This window comes from Pithys albifrons, chromosome 8, assembly GCF_047495875.1.
Source record: "Pithys albifrons albifrons isolate INPA30051 chromosome 8, PitAlb_v1, whole genome shotgun sequence".
Classification (NCBI taxonomy): domain Eukaryota; kingdom Metazoa; phylum Chordata; class Aves; order Passeriformes; family Thamnophilidae; genus Pithys; species Pithys albifrons.
Window position 1 is genome coordinate 6133597 of NC_092465.1, and position 21490 is coordinate 6155086.

A 21490-nucleotide genomic window follows, 5' to 3' on the forward strand; every position below is an offset into this window, starting at 1 on the left:
CTTATGATGCCCTTAAAAACAGAACAGCTAAATTACATATTGGCCAGGGTTAGACCAGATTTAAATTACCAGAGAAAAGAAAAACAAAAATGGGATGCTTGGTTAATCACAGAATGGTTTGGGTTGGAAGGGACCTTCAGGATGGTCTCATTCCAATGCCTCCACCATGGGCAGGGACACCTTCCACCAGACCAAGTTGCTCCAAGCCCTGTCCAACCTGTCCTTGAACATTTAAGACCTGTTCTCACCCCTTACTGGGATGAGAACTAAGCACTTGTGGAACTTAAAGCCATCCCCCTGAATGTGAGGACCTGAGAGCTATTTTAATCTCTGTTAGGGGCACCTGCAGTGCCCCTTTCTACACCTCATTACCATCCCTGAGCATTAATGTGCATTTTTGCCCTCCTTGCCCCAGAGTGTGCAGCCTGGGGGCTCCTGGGCTGCAGGAGCCCGAGCCTTGCCCAGCCACCCCAGACTGCTGCTGAACACTGTGGCAGCATTTCAGCATGGCCTGACAGCCTTCATCCCACAGCTGAGCAGCATTTATTATACATGCACAGCATCCCTTTGCCACATGCTAGTCTAATTTTCAGATTAGCTGTTTATTAGCATTATTACAAACATGGCTCTTCATCTTCTATTAAATGGCACTGCAGCCGCTGCGCTGCCGCGTGAAGCCTGTAAGGAAGCACTTGGTTCACTAAATTACCCTGCAAATGTCAAACTTGCTCTGTAATATTAGCTGTACATCTTACATCCTCTTTATTAGGATTTTGTGTCTTGAGGGTGCCCTGTGGCATATAGATTTTTTTAAAATACGAACCCGTGTCATTTCGCTGTTTAAAAGAACATTTAATTAAACTGGATTCATTGCTTGTATGGGGCAAGTTAAATGAAAACTAAATAGAAGGCATATGATTACATGTTATTAAACAGAGTGACTGCTCCAGAGACCAAACTGTTTTAACACAACATTAAACTGAACTCATTTCATATGCACAGGTTAGCTCTGGCCTGCGAGGGGATCATATTTTGAGAACAGCAGAATGGTTATGGGCACTAAACAGCTTTTAACAAAATGTGTGTTTCAGGGAAGAAACCTTGCCTAAGCTAGACTTAAATATGCTAATAACAGAAATCAAACCTTCGCTCTGATTTTAGGTAACCTTTTAAAAATTACCACTTTTATAGTGTCAGATGCAAATGAGAAGATCGGCTTTGTTTATTATTTCACTAGCTATAAATTAACAAGGGGCCACAACGAGTATAAAAATAAAATTGGAAGTATTTTTTAGGTTTGAGTCGTTGGTCACATCATGGCTTTTTAATGTTCTCTAGGAAAACAAAAAGAATTATAATTAGAACTCCATTACACAATTTCCTATTCCCTACTCCTTTTATGTTAATGCTGTTGGTACAATTAGAATTTTTTAAGATGAGCACTCACCAAATTTCCTTTCCAGGCATCCTAAGCTCGTTTTTTAATATCTACTGTTCTCCAGCCCCATCCCTAACACTCACCATGGCTGTGAGCCTGCAAAGCCATTGCAGTGCTGTAGCACTCAGTGGGCAAAAATTGCCATTTTCACATGAATTGCAGACATCTCATCATACTCTCATAGCTCCCAACTGCTTTGGTGGTTTCTCCCATCATTTGGAGGAGGGATAAGTGTTTGCATGCACATCACTGCATGTCCCTGGCTGGGTGTCACAGCCCTCTTCTCCCTTCCTTCCTGTGCACTCTCCTTCCCTGGTGATTTAGTTGTTGCTAAGGTTAAAACCACAACAGTGACAGGTTCCAGCTCAAGCCCTCTCTAAATCCTCAAAAGGACACCACATCACTGCTTGCAAGCAAGAGTGCACAGCTGAGAGCTCCAGAGAGGCAGCTCTCAGCATGAGGTTCATGACTGAAAAGCAGTAGGTGATTGAGATCTTTTATCTAAGAGTGGAGCTCTCTGTTTCTTCCAATAAAGTAACTTAAAATCAGGCTGTTGGGCATGGTAGCTACTGGTGGGGCCAGGGCTATTTGTGCCCAGAGTGTGTTCCCTGAGCACCACTGTGTTGCAGTCAGGATATCACAGTGGGAGGGGCTGGCTCACAAACCTTCTCCAAATCACACAGAGAGCCCAAGGAAGAGGTTTCTCACCTGTGAAGCAGGTGCACTCATGGATGAGGCTGCACTATCTCCCTCCAGTTCTGCTCCTCTGCCCCCTCTGCTGGTACAGTCATGACCAAAGCTGATTCGAAGCACCACTGACCCTGTTCTGCCCCATTCCCCCAGTTCCAGCAGAAGCTTTATCAGTCCCCTGGGCATGAAGATGCCCAGTGACCAGGACAAACACCTATGTCCTAAAAATGGTGTGGTTTAACTCCTCTGCTCTCCGTTCTCCTGAGCAGGGATGGGGAGCAATGCCTGCTGCCCCTGGTGCTCCTGGCATGACCCAGGGCACCTCACTGCCAGGAGCCACAGTCTGAGCCCTTGAGCTCCTCTGAGGGCTGGGGGTGCTGCTGCTGCCTCAGTGCATGGCCCTGGCAGGTAAACAGAGTAACTTGTGCCTGTGCATCAGGCCAGAAGTGTGCCCCCACCTCCATCTAGGTCAGCAAGAGCTTTGGGAGCACAGAAGAGTGCTCTGAAAAAAGAAAAAAGATTAAAAAAAGAAAGAGACCTTCCTATTTTTAGGTTGTTTTAATTGCTTTTTATGCTTTTCATAACAGCTGAGAGGAAACTCTTCCCTGAGAGTGCCACTCTCTGCCTCACATCTCTTCTGGGAAGACTTGGAATTCTCAGACTCTCCTGCACTGCAGCCCAGTCTCAGCACTGGCTTTGCTGCTCCTGGGGTCCCTCCCAATCTTATCTCTTTTGTTTTCTCTGCCTCTTTTTTATGTTTCCTTTTTGCCTGCAAAAGAAACTGAGCCCTTCCATTGCTGCCACATAACCATGTTCCATTGCTGGTGAGAACATGCTGCCACATAACCATGAAAAAATGAATTATAGCAAACAAATTGAAACAAATAAAGCAGTCTTGGAGCAACTCTCCCTGCCAAATGGGAGTGTGGTTGTCCAGAGGTTGAGCTTATAATTTCTGGGCTTTGAAACAGGCTCTTAAATGGAGACCCTGTGCTTTTTTTTTTCATTACCACAACCCACCCTGGGGGCACACCAGTATGGTTGTGGTTTTGAGGGGAGTTATAGCCACTATAGTAATTGCAGGGAAGTAATTAGCAACGTTGGGAGGGCTGCTGTGGGCAGATGGGAGCTGAATAGGCTGTGCCTGTTGTGAGACAGACTTTTTTATACGTATTGGCCTGGGAGTGCAAAGCAACGTGTGATGGATGACCTTCCACACCGATAAACCATTTGAACAGTAAACCATGGCATCTGTGTCCCTTGCTTGGTTACTGGGCAGTCAGACCCTCTCTATAAATCATGCCAGAATGAGGTTTCTCTTAGTAATCTGGGCTAAGCTTTCCTGCTGTGTGGGTTAGCTACCCAGGGGGTTAAATCAGCTGTTCAGCCAGGTGGCCTGAGGTTCACCTGCAAGTTAAGAAACTCCAAATTTCTTTGGCCATCATCCTTTGCCTTCTGGCAGACTCTGATTTCTGCCTTAGGGAAAGTTCTGTCTTCAGCCACAGCCTCTAAACCTCTGCAAGGGAAGAAGAAAAGTAGCCAGGACACATAGGACCCAGAAATACTGCAAGGTCTGTGCTGAAAAGCCTCTGTCTTTGGCAGAGTACAAAATTTTACTTTTTTTTTTTCAACAGTATTTTTCATTCCCCCATACAGTCACTCACTGCCAGGCATGACATGTAACAACAGCCCATGGGTACCTGAGTATTTACCTCATAGTTTGCCCTCTGCCCTGGCAGTACATCCACCTGAGCAGCAGTTCACCTGACCTATTTCAGGAAAGATCCCAGTCCTAGTAATAGCTTCTAATGGAAATATTCCATATCTGCTGAGTCTCAAGCTTTCTCAGGTTTTGTTTTCCCGAAAACTATAATTTCAGGCAATCTTAGCATGCTCTCTCACATGGCAATATCCAAAAGCACCTGTTTTTTATCCACGTACAGCAAAAAGCCTTTTACTCAGAATTTGTTTAAGAGCATTACACTAATGCACCACTGCCTGTGTCTTCCTTGGGATTAAATGCAGGTTGTCAGAGTTCATGCTCCTGTGGGCTGTGCAAGCACTGCTTTCAGTGGTCTAATGCTTGCCCTTAGCTTAGCTGTCAGTCATTATTAGGAAAAAAGAATGACATTCCGGAAGAAGAGATTTAGTGTGTCAAAAGAGTAGCAGCACTTCTGGGCCACAATGTCTTATACAGTATCTCCAGTGATGGGCATTTCAGCTTGGTCTACAGTAAATTCTAAATGGTTGGATTGTCATGATTATTTATTTGTTTAGTGCTTCTCCATCTATGGTCACACATAGGGACCCAGGAGACAGTATCCTATACATCTGATATATACAAGGCAAGCACATATGACAGTTTTCCTCAGCATTTTTCCACCTATTTCTTCTCAGGGACCTCCTGCACTGGACACTGGGTGCTCCTCTCAAAATGCTTCTCATTCACTGTGTTCTTGTCTTCCATCTGAGCTCGTGTAAAGGTTCAACATCCCTTTCAGAAGGAACCCCAGAGGTCACTCAGCTGCCACAGGAAGAGCTACCTCCTTCTCAGGATTTATAGATCTGAGTCACAGCAGCCATGGGGGAGGCAATTGCTGTCAGCAAACTCATCCATGATCACTGACCCAAATTTGGATCAAACCCTTAGAGTCCTCTTCCCTAAATAATGCTCTGTTCTTCACATAAAAAAAAATAATTTGTTATTTATAGAACAGATGTACCTAAACCCACTAACCAAGATGAAGACTCAATTGTGCTAGGCACTATAAAAACAAGCAGTAATCCCCCAAAGAGCTTTTAAAGTATGGGATTGATAGTTTAGTACTCCTGGGAAGACTAGTCACAGTGAATCTTTAAAATCTATTTCTATGCAGAGCAGAGAAAGTTGTTGGGCTCTCACTCCTTACAGCTCTTGATAGCACACATAAAGCATCAAACACAAAAGCCACGTGTGACTTTGCAGCTCCAGCCTCAGACAGAATATGTGTGCACATCCTGCCAGATATAACCACTGATTCCTAAGGAGGAATTTATTCCTGAATCAGGAAAATGATGACCCAGGCATTGCTCCTCACTTACAACACCAGCCCCACAGTGGCAGATGTGATCCCAACAGGCTTCATAGGGAGGAGAATCCCAAACCTTTATCACAAAAGCACATTACTGACTTCCTGTTGGGCTGTCTGCCTGGATGTGCCCAGTACAGTCACTGTTAGAGATGTTTGACTCCTGAGCCTGCCTCGGTGCACTTTGAAGCAGTTTGTTCTAAGCCAGTCATGTTCACTGTCCTAATCTGACATGGAGCCTGATGGAAAAATCTGTGATCGATTATAGCAGCAGGACAGAGAGATATGAGAGGAAAGCAATGCAAAAGAACAGGTATCAATCACTGGCTCACAACCAGCCTGAAGAAGGTAGCTGGTGATACTCCTGAATTTGAAGGCAGTGTAGCACATCTTTTTGCTGTTGTAGGTAAACACCCTGAGCTGCAGACTGTTTGTCTTACAGACAGACCGATCTGGTATGAAAAGTGGGGTTTGAAGTATGGATTTTGTTGGAAGGGGACAAAATAAACTATTGGTTTGTTACCTTGAAAACGGTGCAGCATGGAATGAGTGTTTGCAGCAGTTTCACAGCAGCTTATTACTCTTCCTTTTAAGCTTCTAAGTGTTTTTTTATTAGATTTACATTTTTTAATTGATTGAATGTGAAATATATGATGGAAAAATTTGTATTGAATAAGAAATAGACACGATCAACAAAGTTTAATGTTGTGTTAGCTTTTTTCTCATTGCTGGACAAGATCATACTTCCAAGTAAAATAAAAATGTGAAACCAAATTCTGATTGTAATGTAGGCAACAGAAATCTTCCTGTCAAGCCCAATAAAAGCAGGTGTAAGTTTTCAGTACTAGTCCAGTCCACCCAATTCACATGTCTTTCTGTCTTTATCTAATCTAATACATGGTCATGAGATAAATTACAGAAGCGTATGATAAATTGCATTGCTATTCATTTTTGGCAAGATCACCTATACACTGGCCACTAATTCATCTTTGCCAGGATCCTTTGTAACACACTAGATCCTTGAAACAGCCTCCAAATACTGTCATTTCATTTTCTTTAAGAAAACAAAGAGATTATATCTGCTGACAAATATCCTGCTTACCCTCACCAAAATAAATGGTACCTCATTGTGACCTCTGTAAAATCATGGTCATAAAAGTATCAAAATGTATTTATAGCATTAGAAGTCCCAAGGGTATTAGGTCCTTATATTCTGTGTGAGTGTAAAACTATGACATGATTAGGACTGAGGGATTTCAAAGCGGGAAAGGATGACATAGTCTTTAATTAATTAAATTCTGTGTTCATTGGGTTTTGGTTTTCTTTGCCCAGAGATTCGACAATACAGACAAGCTGGCAGTGAAGTGACTCTTGATGTGCAAGGAGATTGTGAAGATTTGGATGTGATGTTTGGGAGGTACGAGCTAACAGGGACTGACTGTGAGCTGTAGCAGAGCTGCCCATTGCCATCCTGTGAAGGAGCACCAGGACACTGCAGACAGGTAGGACTGCAACACAAAAGCTGCTGTCAAGCCCATTGGTGTAGACACTCCTGGCTCCACGACCAGCATGAGCTGTTGGATGTGCCGAGCTGAGAGGGGTGCTGGACTTCATCTTGAGCAAACCCCTTATCCCAGCCCAATGTCCCACCACTCCACTGCCACAGAAAAGGGGAAGCTGGTTGCAGTTTTGGCTGAAGACTTATTAATGCCCATGTCCCTGCACAGTGCCAGCCCAGAAAATTGCTTTTTGCTCCTTGGCATTGTCACTTTGACTGCTAAAAGTCACCTCTTTCTCCTCCTCCTCATCCCACCATAAATTGTGGTGAAACGGTGCCATGAACCATCCAACAGCTGCCGAATGTCACTCAGGAGATTTCTGCACCTCAGTGGCAAGTGAAGTGATTCTGCATACCAAGATTTTAAAGTAATTTGGGGCATTGTGAGATGAAAGACATTACTGATGTGGAAAGACAATTATTATATTTACTTCAAAATCCATTGTCCACCCCATGAAAAGAGTAGTTAAAAACAGAGCACGTATTGCAGGATGATGTGAAAAACTGGCCTTGCTGGTGGGAGGGAGTTTTCCCAATGATTTCAGGGAGATGAAGGCTTCATCCTACACTCCTTAGGAGCTGCTAAGGCACTATGGTTACGTCCAGCTAATTGGATGCATTGCTATAGGCACTTGAGAAATGTGATAGACAGATGCATTCAGCGAAATAGATATCCCTTGGTGTAGAGAGCTGAAGTCAATTACAGAGTTAAACTGTGAAAGATTTGACCTGATGTCATTTATATCTCGAGTCATAATTAACACTTAAAGTTCAACTCTGTGGCAATTTTATTTAATAACACTTAAAACCTATATAGAGCTGAAAGAATTGCATAGACATGATGAAGGATGACTTGAGTGGATGCCAGAATTTCAGTGTTAGTAATTAATGCTCCAAACACCTTTGTGAGGCATATGGGGAGCATCCTTTCTCTTCAGTTTCTCCTTTGAAGAGATGCAGGGTGTGCCTTATGTCTCCCCAAAGTCTGTGGCACCTGGAGATAAGGACTGAGGCTTTTTCAGGTGCTAATATAGCGAACACTCAGCTCAGCTCCCATTTCTTTGTCTTGATGAATTTTTAAATTTTACCACAATCTTTAGAAATATTATAGACAAATTACTTGTCAAATGGCTTGGGTTTTTTTCCAATTAAAATCTATGCAAATGCAAGACCTAAAATCTGTCATAAACACAGCCTCTGCCTCAAAGGTTTTCATGTGGATGAAATATGAATCTCAGGGAGGGACGAAAGGCGCTCTTGGACTGAGACCTTGTGAGCCAAGATTCAGCTTTGTGCAGATTTTTATGGCCAGGTTATAACTGCCTGTAAAGCAGGGGTAAAATGGAAGTGCTGACAAAACTTTTAAACTACAACAGTGGAAATGGAGCCGCAATAATTTATAATCTACAGGCAGCTTTGGATTTATTATCACAATGACAAATGCACTGTCATTGTTAATAGGATATTTCCCAGCAAGGACTTCTTGTTATGCAAGCCAGGTTCACTATGTCATGCAGCATGATAGCAGTAAAGTCTACAAGAATTTGTAATGAACTTCAATTACTAATAGATTATGGTTAATGGGAAATATGTGCAGTAAAGATATGGGTTTTTATATGCGCCTTCTGGTACTCTACAAGGCAATGATTTATGCTGCAATTTCTGTTAACATTCTCCAGTATGAAAAAAAAAAAAGCCTAAATTGGTGGAAAGCCACTCCATCCATAACAAATATTTAAGATAATTTTGCACATCATGTAAATGAAGACATAAAATTAGATATTAATCCATTTCATTTTAGCATTTGTATTTTTATTAAAAATGAAGACTTTGCCCTACTGTGAAATGACATTAAAAATCCTATCATGGGCTGCAAGCATGAATTACACCTACGTAGGAATGGTGACAGCAGCCGAGCTGTGAGTGCATTTGTTCAATTTGCTATGCAATTAACAGAGCAGGGAGAATGTTTTTCCACATATGATTTAAAGTAACGGCCCTGAAGCTGCTCAGGCAGATGTGTTTGATGTAGGGGGATATACACATGAAGTCTGAGCTCCTTTGGAGAGGGTCATCCCCACTGTGACTCTGCCCCAGCCTTCCTGTGTGGCATCGCTCCAGAGCCACACCTTCCTGGTGGACATTGGGCTATTCCCTCCCTTTTCTGCACAGCAAACCTCCCACGGGAATTACTTTGGGAAAGAATCACCTGATGCAGCATCAGAGCCACAAGCTCATTTTCAGTTATCAGAGCAACACAGGCTTGGATGTCTGTGTACTGTTTCAAAAGAGACTTTCTTCTCTTCCTCCTCCTCCCACCTGCCAGATATTTTTCTCCTGTACCTGAATTAGAATCTGTATATTCCAGGTTTATGTGTCTATGAAATGAAAATAAAAAAGGATGTCTCCCAATTTAAAGACAAACACCATCTCTGAGAAATATAGAGGTGCAATATTAAGGATTGCATTTCCCAGAGTCACATTTCATAGCTAAAATGTGTATTTAGCCATAAAGGAACACCCATGCATGAAGAACATTCAGGATCATTTCTGGTATATTTTTTAACACAGGTATCCTGAAGACTTACTTGTTTCCATCAATATTATGCTGGTTTAATACCATTGCTCTCAGTGAATCTCTGTATAAAGCTCATAAGCCAGTTTTCTGGGGGTGTAAGTGAGGAAAATATAGTGTTGGAGTTTGCCCTTTTTACAAGGCATGTAATGATAGCACAAGAGGAATAGCTTCAAACTGACAGAGGGCAGGCTTAGATTAATTATTAGCAAGAAATTCTTCCCTGTAAGGGTGGGCAGGCCCTGGCACAGGTTGCCCAGAGAAGCTGTGGCTGCCCCATCCCTGGAAGTGTCCAAGGCCAGGCTGGGCAGGGCTTGAAGCAACTTTAGATAGTGGAAGGTGTCCCTGCCCATGGCAGGGGAGTTGGAACTGGATGATCTTTAAGGTCCCTTCCAATCTATGATTCTGTGGTTCCATTTGGCCCACACATCTACCTGGGGGTTTGCAACAGCCAAGGCTGGTCTGGAGACATGCTTTGGAAAGCAATTTCTGCTGGTTAAGATAAGGCAGACTTTCTGAGAGGAAAACAATTAATTCAGTGCAGAAAGCACACAGGTAAACTCAAAATTGCCATGTAAATCCCAGTCCGTGGACAAACTGCCCTCCAAACCCATGCTGTGAAATAGCAGTACCTCAATGTTCAACAAAGTGTGATTCTCAAATGAAAATGTGGTTCTTCACTTTCTTAGGAAGCTGTTTGAGAGATCTGAAAAATGTCCTTCAGTTTTTATGGTAAAATGAGCATAAAATTGTGCTTCCCCATACTCATTTCCTAAATAATATTTACTTCTTGGAAATGTGTGTGTTACAAATTTAAAATTAAAAATAATTTATTCCTCAAGGGTGCTCTGCTGATTCAGTTTTCCCCCAGTCCCTTAGCAGAAGCAGCTGCATATACAGCATGGTGGTTACTGTATTTTTCCCCCTAGTTTTTAAATGAAATTCTCCTCAGAAGCAAAAGAGGTGAAGGAACTCTCTTGTGCATTCACAATGAACATCTCTTTTGTGTGTGTGTGGTCATACCCTCGTCTCTTCTCTCCAGATTAGCTCTGCTGCTACTCATCTTTCCTGATCTCTCACACATTTTAAAAACAAACCTTTCTCAAACCCTCCTATACACCTTTTTTTTTTGTGTTTGGTTTTTTTTGGGGGGTTGGGGTGGTGTTAAGTCTGCTAAAAAAGAAAACGACAGGACCTGCATGTGCATTTTATTGCTGGGGTTTTTTGTTGGTTTTGAAGCTTTTAGGTTTTGTTTTGGCATTTCTGTGGCTCACAAAAATATCTCACTCCTGACAGAGTTGATGTGCAATATTCAGCGGTCACCTCCTTTGCAAGCACCATTTAGAAAAGGTCACTGACAGCACAAAAGAGCTACAAAAATAATTGCAACTTTAATTTGTTTCCCATTAGAAGTGCATGCAGCAATCTGTTCTAATGAGAGATTTTCTTTCTTTCCTGCTTTGCCATGTGACCGTACCAGTTTATAGATATACTGAGGTCTTGTAATGCAGGAGTCTGTGCACAGAACTGTGTAAAGTGGTAATAGATCTTGTTCAGTTCAACAGCTGAGAAATATCATGGAAACATTCTAAAATGCGCTGGAATTAATATTTGAGCACTAGGAGAAGTTTTTGTTTCAAATAATTTGCCCTAAAATGAATATAAACAGCTATTAACGCCTAATACGATCTCTTGAAATCACTTCAAATCATTAATAATCTATATTGTATCAGAAATGTGTGTGCAATAGTAAAACATAATTTCTTGCAGCTAAAGTATTACCTAAAGTAAACCATTTCAACACTGAATCAAATTATTTCAATGGCACAAATCACACCAGTCTCATGGGACAAATTGTGTATTCAGACTATTAAATCCATTCAAGCGACTGTGTTGTATCCCACTATGCCTTCAGCCTCACAGACAGCAAAATCATTCTTAAAACTATAAAACCATTTAGCAAAAGAAATGCATCAACCACAACAGCCTCACATGGAGCAGGGACCAAGGAGGTGAAACACCTTCCTGCTGAACTCCCTATATATTGAATAGATTGACCTGACACACCATTGAAAATGAAACAAGTGCTACTGGAACTTGTCAGTTTGGTATCAAATTTTATTTTTACATTTTCCTTCTTACAAAGCTCAAAGACCCTCATGACCCTCACTGCCAGGCAAAGGAAAGGCTGTGACCAGAAGGTCTGTGTGGTTAATTAAAAATATAAAATAAAAAGCCCTGTGTGACTGCAGCAGCTGATTCTTAACAAAGACTTTGCATCAGGGATCAATCTTCCTCTCCAGGACAGTTGTCACCAACTCTGTGCCTCAACCACCTTCCACTGCTTCCCTCTTGTAGCACCTGTGTGGACCTGGCACACAAATTGCTCTGCAGATACATAATCTTAAAGTGAAAATACAGGAAAAGGGAAGCAGAGCCACTAAGAGTTGGCTGCAAAGATAACAGTTGAACATGTAGGTGTAAGGCCACTTCCACAGTAATTGGAGGTCTGGGATCTTAAAGTCACAAGCTCAAGAAATCCCATCAAGGAGCCACACAATGGTCAGTCCTTATGAGCCTCCACTCCTGCCAGCTGCACTGAGAAGTTGTAATTTGCTTATTTGGACTGTAGAGAGTTTTTAAATGAAGATGATGAAACCACATGTAGTTCTGGATTATTTCTTAGGAAATGGTTAGTGTCTGCAGTGCCTGAGTGGATGGCCTGAATTACAGCTGATTATACAACATCCATACAATAAAACACAATTTACTGCTTAGTGAGTTACACATTCATAGATTAGTGTAGAATTAATCAGGTATTAAAGCTCACTTATAACAACAGATGTTAATACTGATTTCTTAACAAGCTCAAAAAATGATATATTAGTGCAGAATTAAGCCATTTAAAAAGATGGAAAAAAGGTATTTTGGTCCTTTACAGTTTGTATCTGACTTTTTGCTTTGGATTAAGAAACAAGAAGGGGTTAACTCACGGTTCTATCACTATTACACCCAGGTTGTTATTGAAAAGCACCTTCCCATCTCTACTTTCACTGCATCCAGGTTTCCTTAACTCTTCCATTAACTGCCGCTTTAGTTCGGGAGGAGCAGTTTTAGAAAACTCACAAGTTTCTGTTAGGAAATCCAGCAGCAGCTCCCCATCTTTGTCCCCTTCAATAAAGCAGCTTGTTATGTCCATGTGGGATGGGAGCTCATAGAGCTGGTACTTCAGCCCTGCCGAATCCAGTATCCTTGGCAAGTCACCAGAGGAAACATAAGAGCAGAGATCACCCAGGGGGAAGGAAGACCTGTACTTCTTCCACAGTGTTTCCCAGCCACTGTTTCCTAAGAGATTAATGAGCAGAAAAATGCTCAGGAGTAAGGAAACACATTATTTGAACACATTTCTGATCATCTGTTGTTTTTTTTTTACCAGTGGTCATCACTGTGAGTGGGATCTTTCCAGAGTTGGGATGTGTCCTGGGGCATGGTGGAAATGGCTGCCTCCCTGCTTCTGTACCTCAGGTTTGGGGACTGCCAGAGTTGAAGGACACATTACCCACCCTGGAGCTCCAGCACCTCTCCCCAGAGCCCCCAGGTGTGTCCAGAGCAGTTCACCCTTGTGCATGACTCTCTTCTCAAGAGACATTTTAAACAGCAAAACTAGCTGGGTAAGTTGAAAACTCCCCAGTTATGTCTTCACATCTTTATTTTCCCTCAACCTGGATCTTTGATTCAGTAATTCTGCTGTAAATAATTTTTAAAAGGATTACCCACAATGACTGGACAGGATGAAAATAACTTCAAGCCTAATGAGCAGCTCTTGAAAGTTACAACTATAATTCTCCCTAAGTACTAAAACCAGTTGCTCTGCGGTTTTGCAGTTGCTTTATCTGCAAACAGTTATTTATAGCCAAATAAACAGTTTGGTGTTTAGAAGAGAGGCTCCAATATTTTCTTTCACCTGGTGGAAATTGAATGCAGAGCACTAATTGCAGGAAATGTGCTGGTGTCAGTGTTGTGTGACTCAGTGCCGTCTCGGAGCCGAGCAATTATACAGTACCTGAACGCAGCATTATTATAATGGCCCTCGATAGGCTCAGCATATGGCACTGCTTTTGTTTTCAGGGCGATGTAAACAGATCCACAGTTTCTGCAACTCGCCTGCTCTCCCAGAAGGGTCGGAGCAGGAGGGATTGTAACCTCCACCAACTTACCCAAGCCCTCTCCTCCCAACCCGGCTCCCAGAATGGCTTTCAATTAACACACACTGATCTGTTTGTGTTGGAGATGACATTTCCTCTTTTGAAATGAGCTTTATGCTGCTGATCTTTCAGTACCTCTTTTTGCTTCAGTGCTCATTGTCATGGCACTTCTTCCTCCTCCTCACTATTCTCTTGTTTTCCCCAAAGGTTTTCTTTTCCTTTCCTCTCTCCTATTCTGAGTCCTGCTTCTCTCTCCCACTTTTTGGTCAGCCCCAGCAATTTCTGCTCCATCAGAAAATATGGAATCACCTGGCCCAGAGAGGACTTCAAATACTTTTCATGAACTCAGTACTTTAATAATTTTCATTTTGAATAGGCACATGTTCCTTCCTTTGTTCACAGTTTGTCACTATCCAAAGGGATAGGTTAAGCAACTGGAAAAGAGTTTCAATTAAATACGTGCAGGCAATCAGCAATAGTCTGACATTATGATCTATTCTTATTCAGCCAAAGAACAAGCAAAGTTTTTAAAATAATTTTAAATAGTATAATTTAAAATACAGATTTCTTGTCATGAACTGCTTGAAAACACTTTGAACCAAAAACATTTTGGATAAAATGTAGTTTGAATAACTTCAGTTCAGAAAACTGTCACTTCTCTGGGTACCCTTCAGGAACAAAATAAAAAGCAACTTTGTCAAATACAGTTTGCAGACATGGCCAAATTCAGTAAGAAATTAAGCTTAAACCTCTGTACAAATAATGCTTAACATCCCTTTCAAAATTATCAGATGTGATTGTTTACTCAACTAAAATTTCCGTAGCTTTTAAAGCAAATTAAAGCCTTTCCAGAGTCAAATTGGACTGCACCATTGTAGTATCTCTGGCACACCTTGCTCACAGTATTAAAAGGTCCTTGTTTACTCTGCTCCTGCTTTTTCCTGCTGGATTGACAACAGAGCATCTCTGTGAGATCTGAAACAGCCTAAGAAGGCTGTTTTCTATCTAAAATGATGATATTAAGGAAATGGGTAGTTTGAGAAGAAAATGAACCATATGTGCTCTAACACCTGCTGTATGGCACAGCCGAGCCCCACTGTAGCCATTTGCTTAATGCCACAAGGCTCTGGGAGTGAGAGAACACCGTGCCCAGCCTGGAAAGACTTTTCCAGCAAACAGCAGAGGCTGGGGCAGCTCCTGTGAGTGAGAGCTGCAGGATGGAGCCTCTCACCTGACATGGAGCCTCTGTTGCTGTCCATGGCTGGGCAGGCTGTAGGATGGGGAAAGGCACAGGGCAAAAGGAAGGTATTTTGTGCCCATGACATGGGTTTGGTGGCTCTAACACTTTGGTCTTTACAACCCAAGCAGGTCTCAGTGGATGTCAGTTCACATCAATGGCCTGTGCTAAACTCAGAGGAACCCCAAAGGTGCTCATGGCCCTTGCTGACTGAGCAGCACTGGTGGAGCAGCTCTCACCTGACACCAGGATAATGAGGAGCTTCCCCTGTGACTCCAGGAGGCTGTGGAAATACCGGATAGTTGCTGGGATATCTTTCACATAATACAGCATCTGGAAAAAGCAGAGGTGCTTACAGACATACAGTGCCACCCTCAGTGACTATTATAACTAGTACCACTGGTAAAAGAAACCAAACAGGGGCAATCCTGACAGAAGAGCAGCAGGACAACAAGGCAAGATGCCAGGCTCAGGGCTGTTACTGCTGTGCCTGCTCTCTGGCTCTCCCAGGCCCAAGCTCATGTTCATTCATTAACCTGAGATAAAGAGATTTGCCTTTCTTCATGGTGAAGATGGCTTGTAATGGCTTCAGTGAACTTGGAAATACAAAGGCAATTTCATGGAGAGGACAAGGAGCTTTTGAAGACACTAGTTAAAATGTATTTTTAGTTGACTGCCACCCACAGCCTGGTTAATAGGACTACTGTGCTCAAAGCTGCTTTTCATTTTTGCAGTTCACTTATGCTGAAGTACTGCAAATTACTGGGAGGTAAACTCACCTTCCTTCCCCTTAGAGTGGATAATGAGGTCACATACTTCATGCATACTTTTAACAGCCAAGCCTTTGATAGCATTTACCTTGCAGAGACTCTTACCTGGATCATGTGAATGAAGTCCCACTTTTTAGACTTCTTTTCTGCATTCATTCGACTTTCATATTCATAAGCTGTCTCCTTGTGCCAGGTAAACTTCACATTCCCAAGGTTTGATGCCTGAGCCACACGCTCTGAAATACAGGAGAAGGCAGGACAGAGTTATTTCAATTGCAAATATGGGACTGATTTCCACTCAGAGCTTTAATATACCCAAAAGTCCTATTTAGATAGAGAGTTTTGGTACCAGTTATACACAACAGTGAAATATTTAAAACCTTAAGCCCATATGTGAGGAGGAGTCTGTAAGGCTTTGCAGGATGAAGTCTTAAGAGGGTCTGATGCTTTTCCCTTTGCTCCCCCATTTGGACTCCTCTGGTATTTACCTGACTTAAAAAAAAAAAAAAAAAGAAATTCTTCCCCATGACTGGCTCAAGCTGAATTAAAAGATGTTGGTTGGGATTAGCAACTATGAGGCCACAAGCAGCACATTTCACGCTGAACAGAACAACTGATGGCACCCCCCCAAAAGTGCCACAAAACCCCCATGTGGCTGAGCAGAAACCAGGCTATGGTGGAGGGTTTTCCCCAAATAAATACAGATGCTCAAGGATGGATCAAAGTGGGGGTTATTGTAGAGGGAAGTACAATTAAAAGGTTGAGAAGGGCAGAGAAAGCAAATGTCTCCTTCTGAGATTGTATAACTGGGGTGGGAGGAGAGGGAAGGAGCTTTGCTCCATAAACAAGGACCCATCTCTTGACATTCAGTTTCTGCTGTGTTAAAATAATTTTTCAAAAGGCCACAGTTTTGGCCAACTTCTTCAGGCAAAATGTTTTAAATCAAAGACTAGTATAAGCAGTGACACATGGCAGGTTTCAGACCTCAATGCAGTGCACATCAGCAACTGAGGAAAGCAGAAAGGTGGAGGAGTGGATTCGAAGAATAAGTTACATGGAGGGCCTGGCTCATCACTGCGTTTCTTTGCTTTTTATAGGAGCAAAACGGAGACATAATTTCACAATTTAGGGGATGCTGGAATACTAATGCCCATCTGCTGGCATATGGAGCTCATCTCGCTGCGCTCCTGACTGGTGCTTGGGATTGCTGCAGGACAAAGTAGCCTGGATGCAATTCCTGTGCTTCGCTGGAGTTAGCATAAATTTAAAACTTAAATGGCCCAAAGGCAGACTGAGCCTTAGCTACAGAACACATGTTCAAAACAGCACAATTTGCTAAGACCGGTGCCTTTACACCATTAACGACAATGTTTCTCCTTTTCCGCTCTGATTAGGACATAGCCCTGTCAGACAGATGAGAAATGCCCCATCAGTGTTTATCTCCTCTCTTCTGTGGCTGGAAATGGGCCACCCCTTTCAGATGCTGCCACTGGAGCTCTGTTAGCTTCCATTTATCAGTCACTGGCCCCAGCACTTGCAGCTCAGATTTCATTTGCTATTTTAAACTGAGGCATCATCCAGCAGCAGTTCACATCCCCATCACCAATAATCTGGTGCAGTCTGGTTCAGTTCAATTGCTAATCTGCCTGCAAGGAGGAGCTAGGATAAAAACTGAATTGCTTGCCAGGGTCGGCCTTTAAAGTCAAAATTTCAGGAAAGGCAAACTCATTATGGGAATTTTCTGCCCAAAGATTCATCTGAAGGCATTTTGAAAAGTTTTCCTTGCTTTCCTCCTGAGTTCACCTCAGATTGTTGTCCTGATCCAAGCTGGTCATGTGCCCCTGACAGGTGCCATCAACACTGGGCTGCCTAAAGGTCTGCAACGGAAATGCAGCTCAGCTGTGGAGCTTCAACACTCCAGTTACAGTCACCAAGGGACTTCACCTGGCCATGGACCAGGGATGAAGGAAATCCACAGCCTGGCCATGGAGTTTGAGGAGAGCTTCCATCATACATCTCAGCCTAAGAGAAACCTGAGTTTGTCATCACTGCATGTCCTAGTATGAAGTTTCCCTCTTGAGCCTGGCTTCTCCTTCCCTAGGAGAAAGTATCTGCTGAGGCACAAAACATAACTACTGAATCCTCAGAGGTGCAGATAATGTTTCTAATTCTCTGCTGAAAATCCTGGGCCTCAGAAACCTAATTAACAGTACCTACTGGGGACATGATTAATTACCAAATAAGAAAGTTTAAAGAAAGAAATTCAGATGAATATTTCATTTCTAGATTAGCATAAAACTTAAGGACAACATCTTATTTTTTTTAACTTTCTTCTGGAAAGGAACTCACTGAAGTAGAATAGGACTGGTGGTGGTAGGTGGTGGGACTACTTAGGAAGATTCAGAGCAAACGCAGCCCTGTGTAGTCCAGGCAGGGCAGGAATGCTTTGTGGAAGTGCACAAATTGTCTCATAATGCCCTGTTGGCAATCCTTCACCATTTCAGCCTGGAGCAATGGAAAAGCTCCTGGGATTTTGCACGAGCCATCTTTTAAAAGATGTCCATGTAATAGAGGGACAGATATAAAAAAAATTATGTGTTTCTTGGGAATCTTTGGTATTTACAGTGACTCTGAACTCCCACACTGCAGGAAGAAAGGGATAATTTTTTTTTAACTTCCACAAGCTGCTTTATGCTGAAAATGCTTCGTTTTTAAGGACTTAAGTAAGAGCAAGAGTTGGAGATTTACTGTGTGGTTTTACAGTCTGGTATTTACTACGGTTTGGCTCATTTCCAGCAACACAGTCTGCAGATGAGGTTCATTCATTACTGTCACATCCATTCAGCAGCCGCTCTCTGGGAAGGTGTGCTCTGCTCTGCTCTGCTCTGCTCGGGGCTGCTCAGAGCCCGTGGGTGTAGCCGGTGTCACCTCCACACAACACCGTAATTACCTGCTATGGTGAAGCTTGGTGGGTGTTAATCTGGTGATAATCAAACTGTGAATTGCTATTTAATGCTCACTTTGAAGGGCGGTTTGACCAAAGTGCCCTTGTTGACACTCAGTCCTCCTTGGAAAATGCTTTGCTTCCTTTCTTGAGTGTTGTTCAGACCTTTGGGCAGTTGGAAGGAAACAAACAAAGCCCCAGAGCACATGGCTAAAGTCTTTCCTCCAAGTCTTGCTTTCCTGTCCGTGTTTTCTAATTCAAAGCATGGTAACTAATTTAGTGCACCACTGTGCTATTTGTTGGAAACGATTTTTAAGATGTGAGAGAAATACCATGAGACACTAAAATTTTCCCTTTGATGCTAAGGGATGATCCTGATTCGGTGCAAGTTGAAGGAGAAAAACTTTCTGAAATGTGGAGATTTTACTCTGTTCCCATACAACCACCCATCACTTCCCACCTTGTTTGGCTTTTAAAGTCTGTGTAGTCAAGCATTTGTCACAGAGTTCTTGCAGTGTGAGAGACTAAGATTTTAATGAGTGAACATTGTTGAGAAGTAATGACGGCAAAAAAACATAAAATGGTGAATTTTTTAAGTCATCCAGCTTTCCACATTTTTAATGCATTTAGCATACTTAATGTAAATTTTATTTATTTAATGTAAACATACCTTTGTACTTGGAGATTTGGTCAGCACTTGGCTCTATCACATCATTGCTGATGGTGACTCCGGGATATCTGGCTTGTACTTTTGAGAGGATCAGCAGGTCCATCTCACCTAGGGAAGCAGGCGATGTGAAACACACAATGAAAGCAGAGCTCAGGCAAATGTGAACTCTCTCCACCACCATCACATCCCCAGTTTTGAAGACCGGTGCCTGCTATTTATATACAGATGATGTACCACACAGGTACGTGCAGCTATTCTGTATTCTCAGGAGGTTGCCACTGAAGATTGAGCTCTAGGATTTGAGAAAAATTTAAATATCTGTCCCAACTACCTTCATTTCTCCTCCCTGACTGCCACAGTGCCACAGGACTACCACACACAGTCATGCCTGTGGTTTGACCTCATATTTCTGGATGCGGATTTAACCTCCTGGGAGTGATCCTAAGTGACTCTGATGGTGCCAAGTCCTGATGGTCCCAAGTCACCAGCGAACCTGGCAGGATTTCTTAGGAGTCAGTAAGAGCATTTTTAGCCAAATGCCTCACTGGTTACAAGGTCATGTAGGGAAAGGCAAAGAGAATATGTGTTTACACTGGAATCAGAGACAATATTCATGTCTATTTGTCTTTAGTGTCCTGTGACTTTTCCCAAAAGAATGAAAAGAGCACATTCCATTTGTGTTTATCCAAATTCTATTTACAGAAGACTCACAGATGACTGTACTTATTTTTTGTGAGGAATAGTTTTCTCTAAACACTGTTAAGGCCAGCTGTAATTATTTTACTGATGGATGTACCAGTAGATCCAACATTTTAACATTTTAAAAATAGCTGCCATCTTCCTTGGCATCTCACCCCATCTGCATACAGGAACTCAGGGAGATGATACTCCTGACTGAGGCACAGGTCCAGGGACAATATCCCACTGGCTTGCTTAGCTTGCTCCAAGCTCACTTGTGCTTACTGTGCTTGGATAGACTTCAGGTGGAAAAAATAATCGAGAAATACATTAAGGTGGAAAGAGAGAAACAGAGAGTAACTATGGTGAATAATAGATCCAGGGGCTGTGTTACAGGCAAATATTGAGTGGTGTAACTGTGGACAACTCCATGATATAAAATTCTCTACAAATATAAAGTTATGTACTGAATGAAGATCACCAGTAAGCCCTGATGGCCAGACAGGCACTTGCTGAGGGATTGTGAAGGGAAGGCCTGCACAGTCTCTGCCCACCCTCATGATTTTCAGTGCCCCTGAACTTCCAACACTGCAGCACTGGCTCCGTTATACAGAAAATTTCAGATACAGAAGGAAAATATTGGGCATTAAATTGATCATTAGAGCCCAGAGGACATAATACACAGAGTGAGGAAGAGTTTCATTTTTTCAGACTTATATGTCTTTCTTAAAGCAACCACTAACACCAACATTTACATGCCATCTGTGGCAACACATTCTTTAAGAGGGGAAATAGAATTTCTGAAGCAGCAGAAATAGCAGCAGCTTTGCTATTGCTGCAAAAATCAGAGCAAAGCCAGTTGTGTGAGGGCTGCCACAGTAAACATGGGGAACAGAATTTGTAATAAACTACTACAATAGCTTGCTTTTGATTGCTTTACCAACTTTCTATAAAATCATTTAGCCCTTTGAAAAAGCTGTGCAGGACCTGATTAAAAAAAAATTGAATTTTGTATTTCCATATATCCCTTTCCACTTTTTTTGCGGCCAAACCAGCCTTGTATTGTTTTTAACCAAAAAAACACCCCTTTGATTCATAATTTAATCCACAGCTTTAACTGACTTCAGTCAGCTCTTTTATATGCAAACAAGTGTCCCGAGGCATTTTACAGTCATCGGTGGCAGCTTGCATTATCAACAATTTGGCAATTAGGCTATCGGAATTATTTAAACTCTCCAACACAATTACCTTTTAAAGGCTACCACTATGTTCACCATTAAGTTTCTAATTAAACATTTTACGTAACAGGATAGTTTATGGCACAGTTGCTACTTTATAGCAGCGTTGATGGCTTTTATGGTGTTTAAAGGTACAGAGTGCAGCGTGCTGGAGTGTGACCTTAATAAGGCAGGGGCTGTAGGGGAAGGCAGGCTCCGGTACCGGAGCGGGTAATGGGATGTGCACTAAATGGTTTCCCTGTCTCTCGAGGTGGAAAAGCAGAAAGGAAATGGTCTCTCCATTCTCCCTCCCTGTGAAGTGCAGAGGTGGATGGGGCTGGAGCAGCAGCTCCATCACTGCCCTCCGACATCAGCCTGGGTTGGTGCAGGGATTTGGGATTCGGCTTCCTCCTGACCTCACAAGGACCTGTGATGGGAAC

At 42.5% G+C, this 21490-nt stretch overlaps 1 protein-coding gene across 3 annotated transcripts in view; it reads right to left on the reverse strand.

The window, feature by feature from the left end:
- The window catches only part of LOC139674985 (histamine N-methyltransferase-like), a 44082-nt gene that overhangs the window by 17504 nt on the left and 5088 nt on the right, over positions 1–21490 (reverse strand). For 2 of the 3 annotated variants that reach the window (XR_011698394.1, XM_071562100.1), the window contains exons 4-6: positions 19156–19263; positions 15647–15777; positions 15011–15104 (exon numbers count right to left, since the gene is read on the reverse strand). Coding sequence is in view for 2 of the 3 variants with exons in the window: in XM_071562100.1 (XP_071418201.1) it covers positions 15011–15104; positions 15647–15777; positions 19156–19263 (333 nt within the window). In the remaining variant the exon portion in view is untranslated. Of the gene's footprint in view, positions 1–11432; positions 12675–15010; positions 15105–15646; positions 15778–19155; positions 19264–21490 lie in introns of those variants that run through there. The other variant, XM_071562099.1, reaches the window with a different exon arrangement.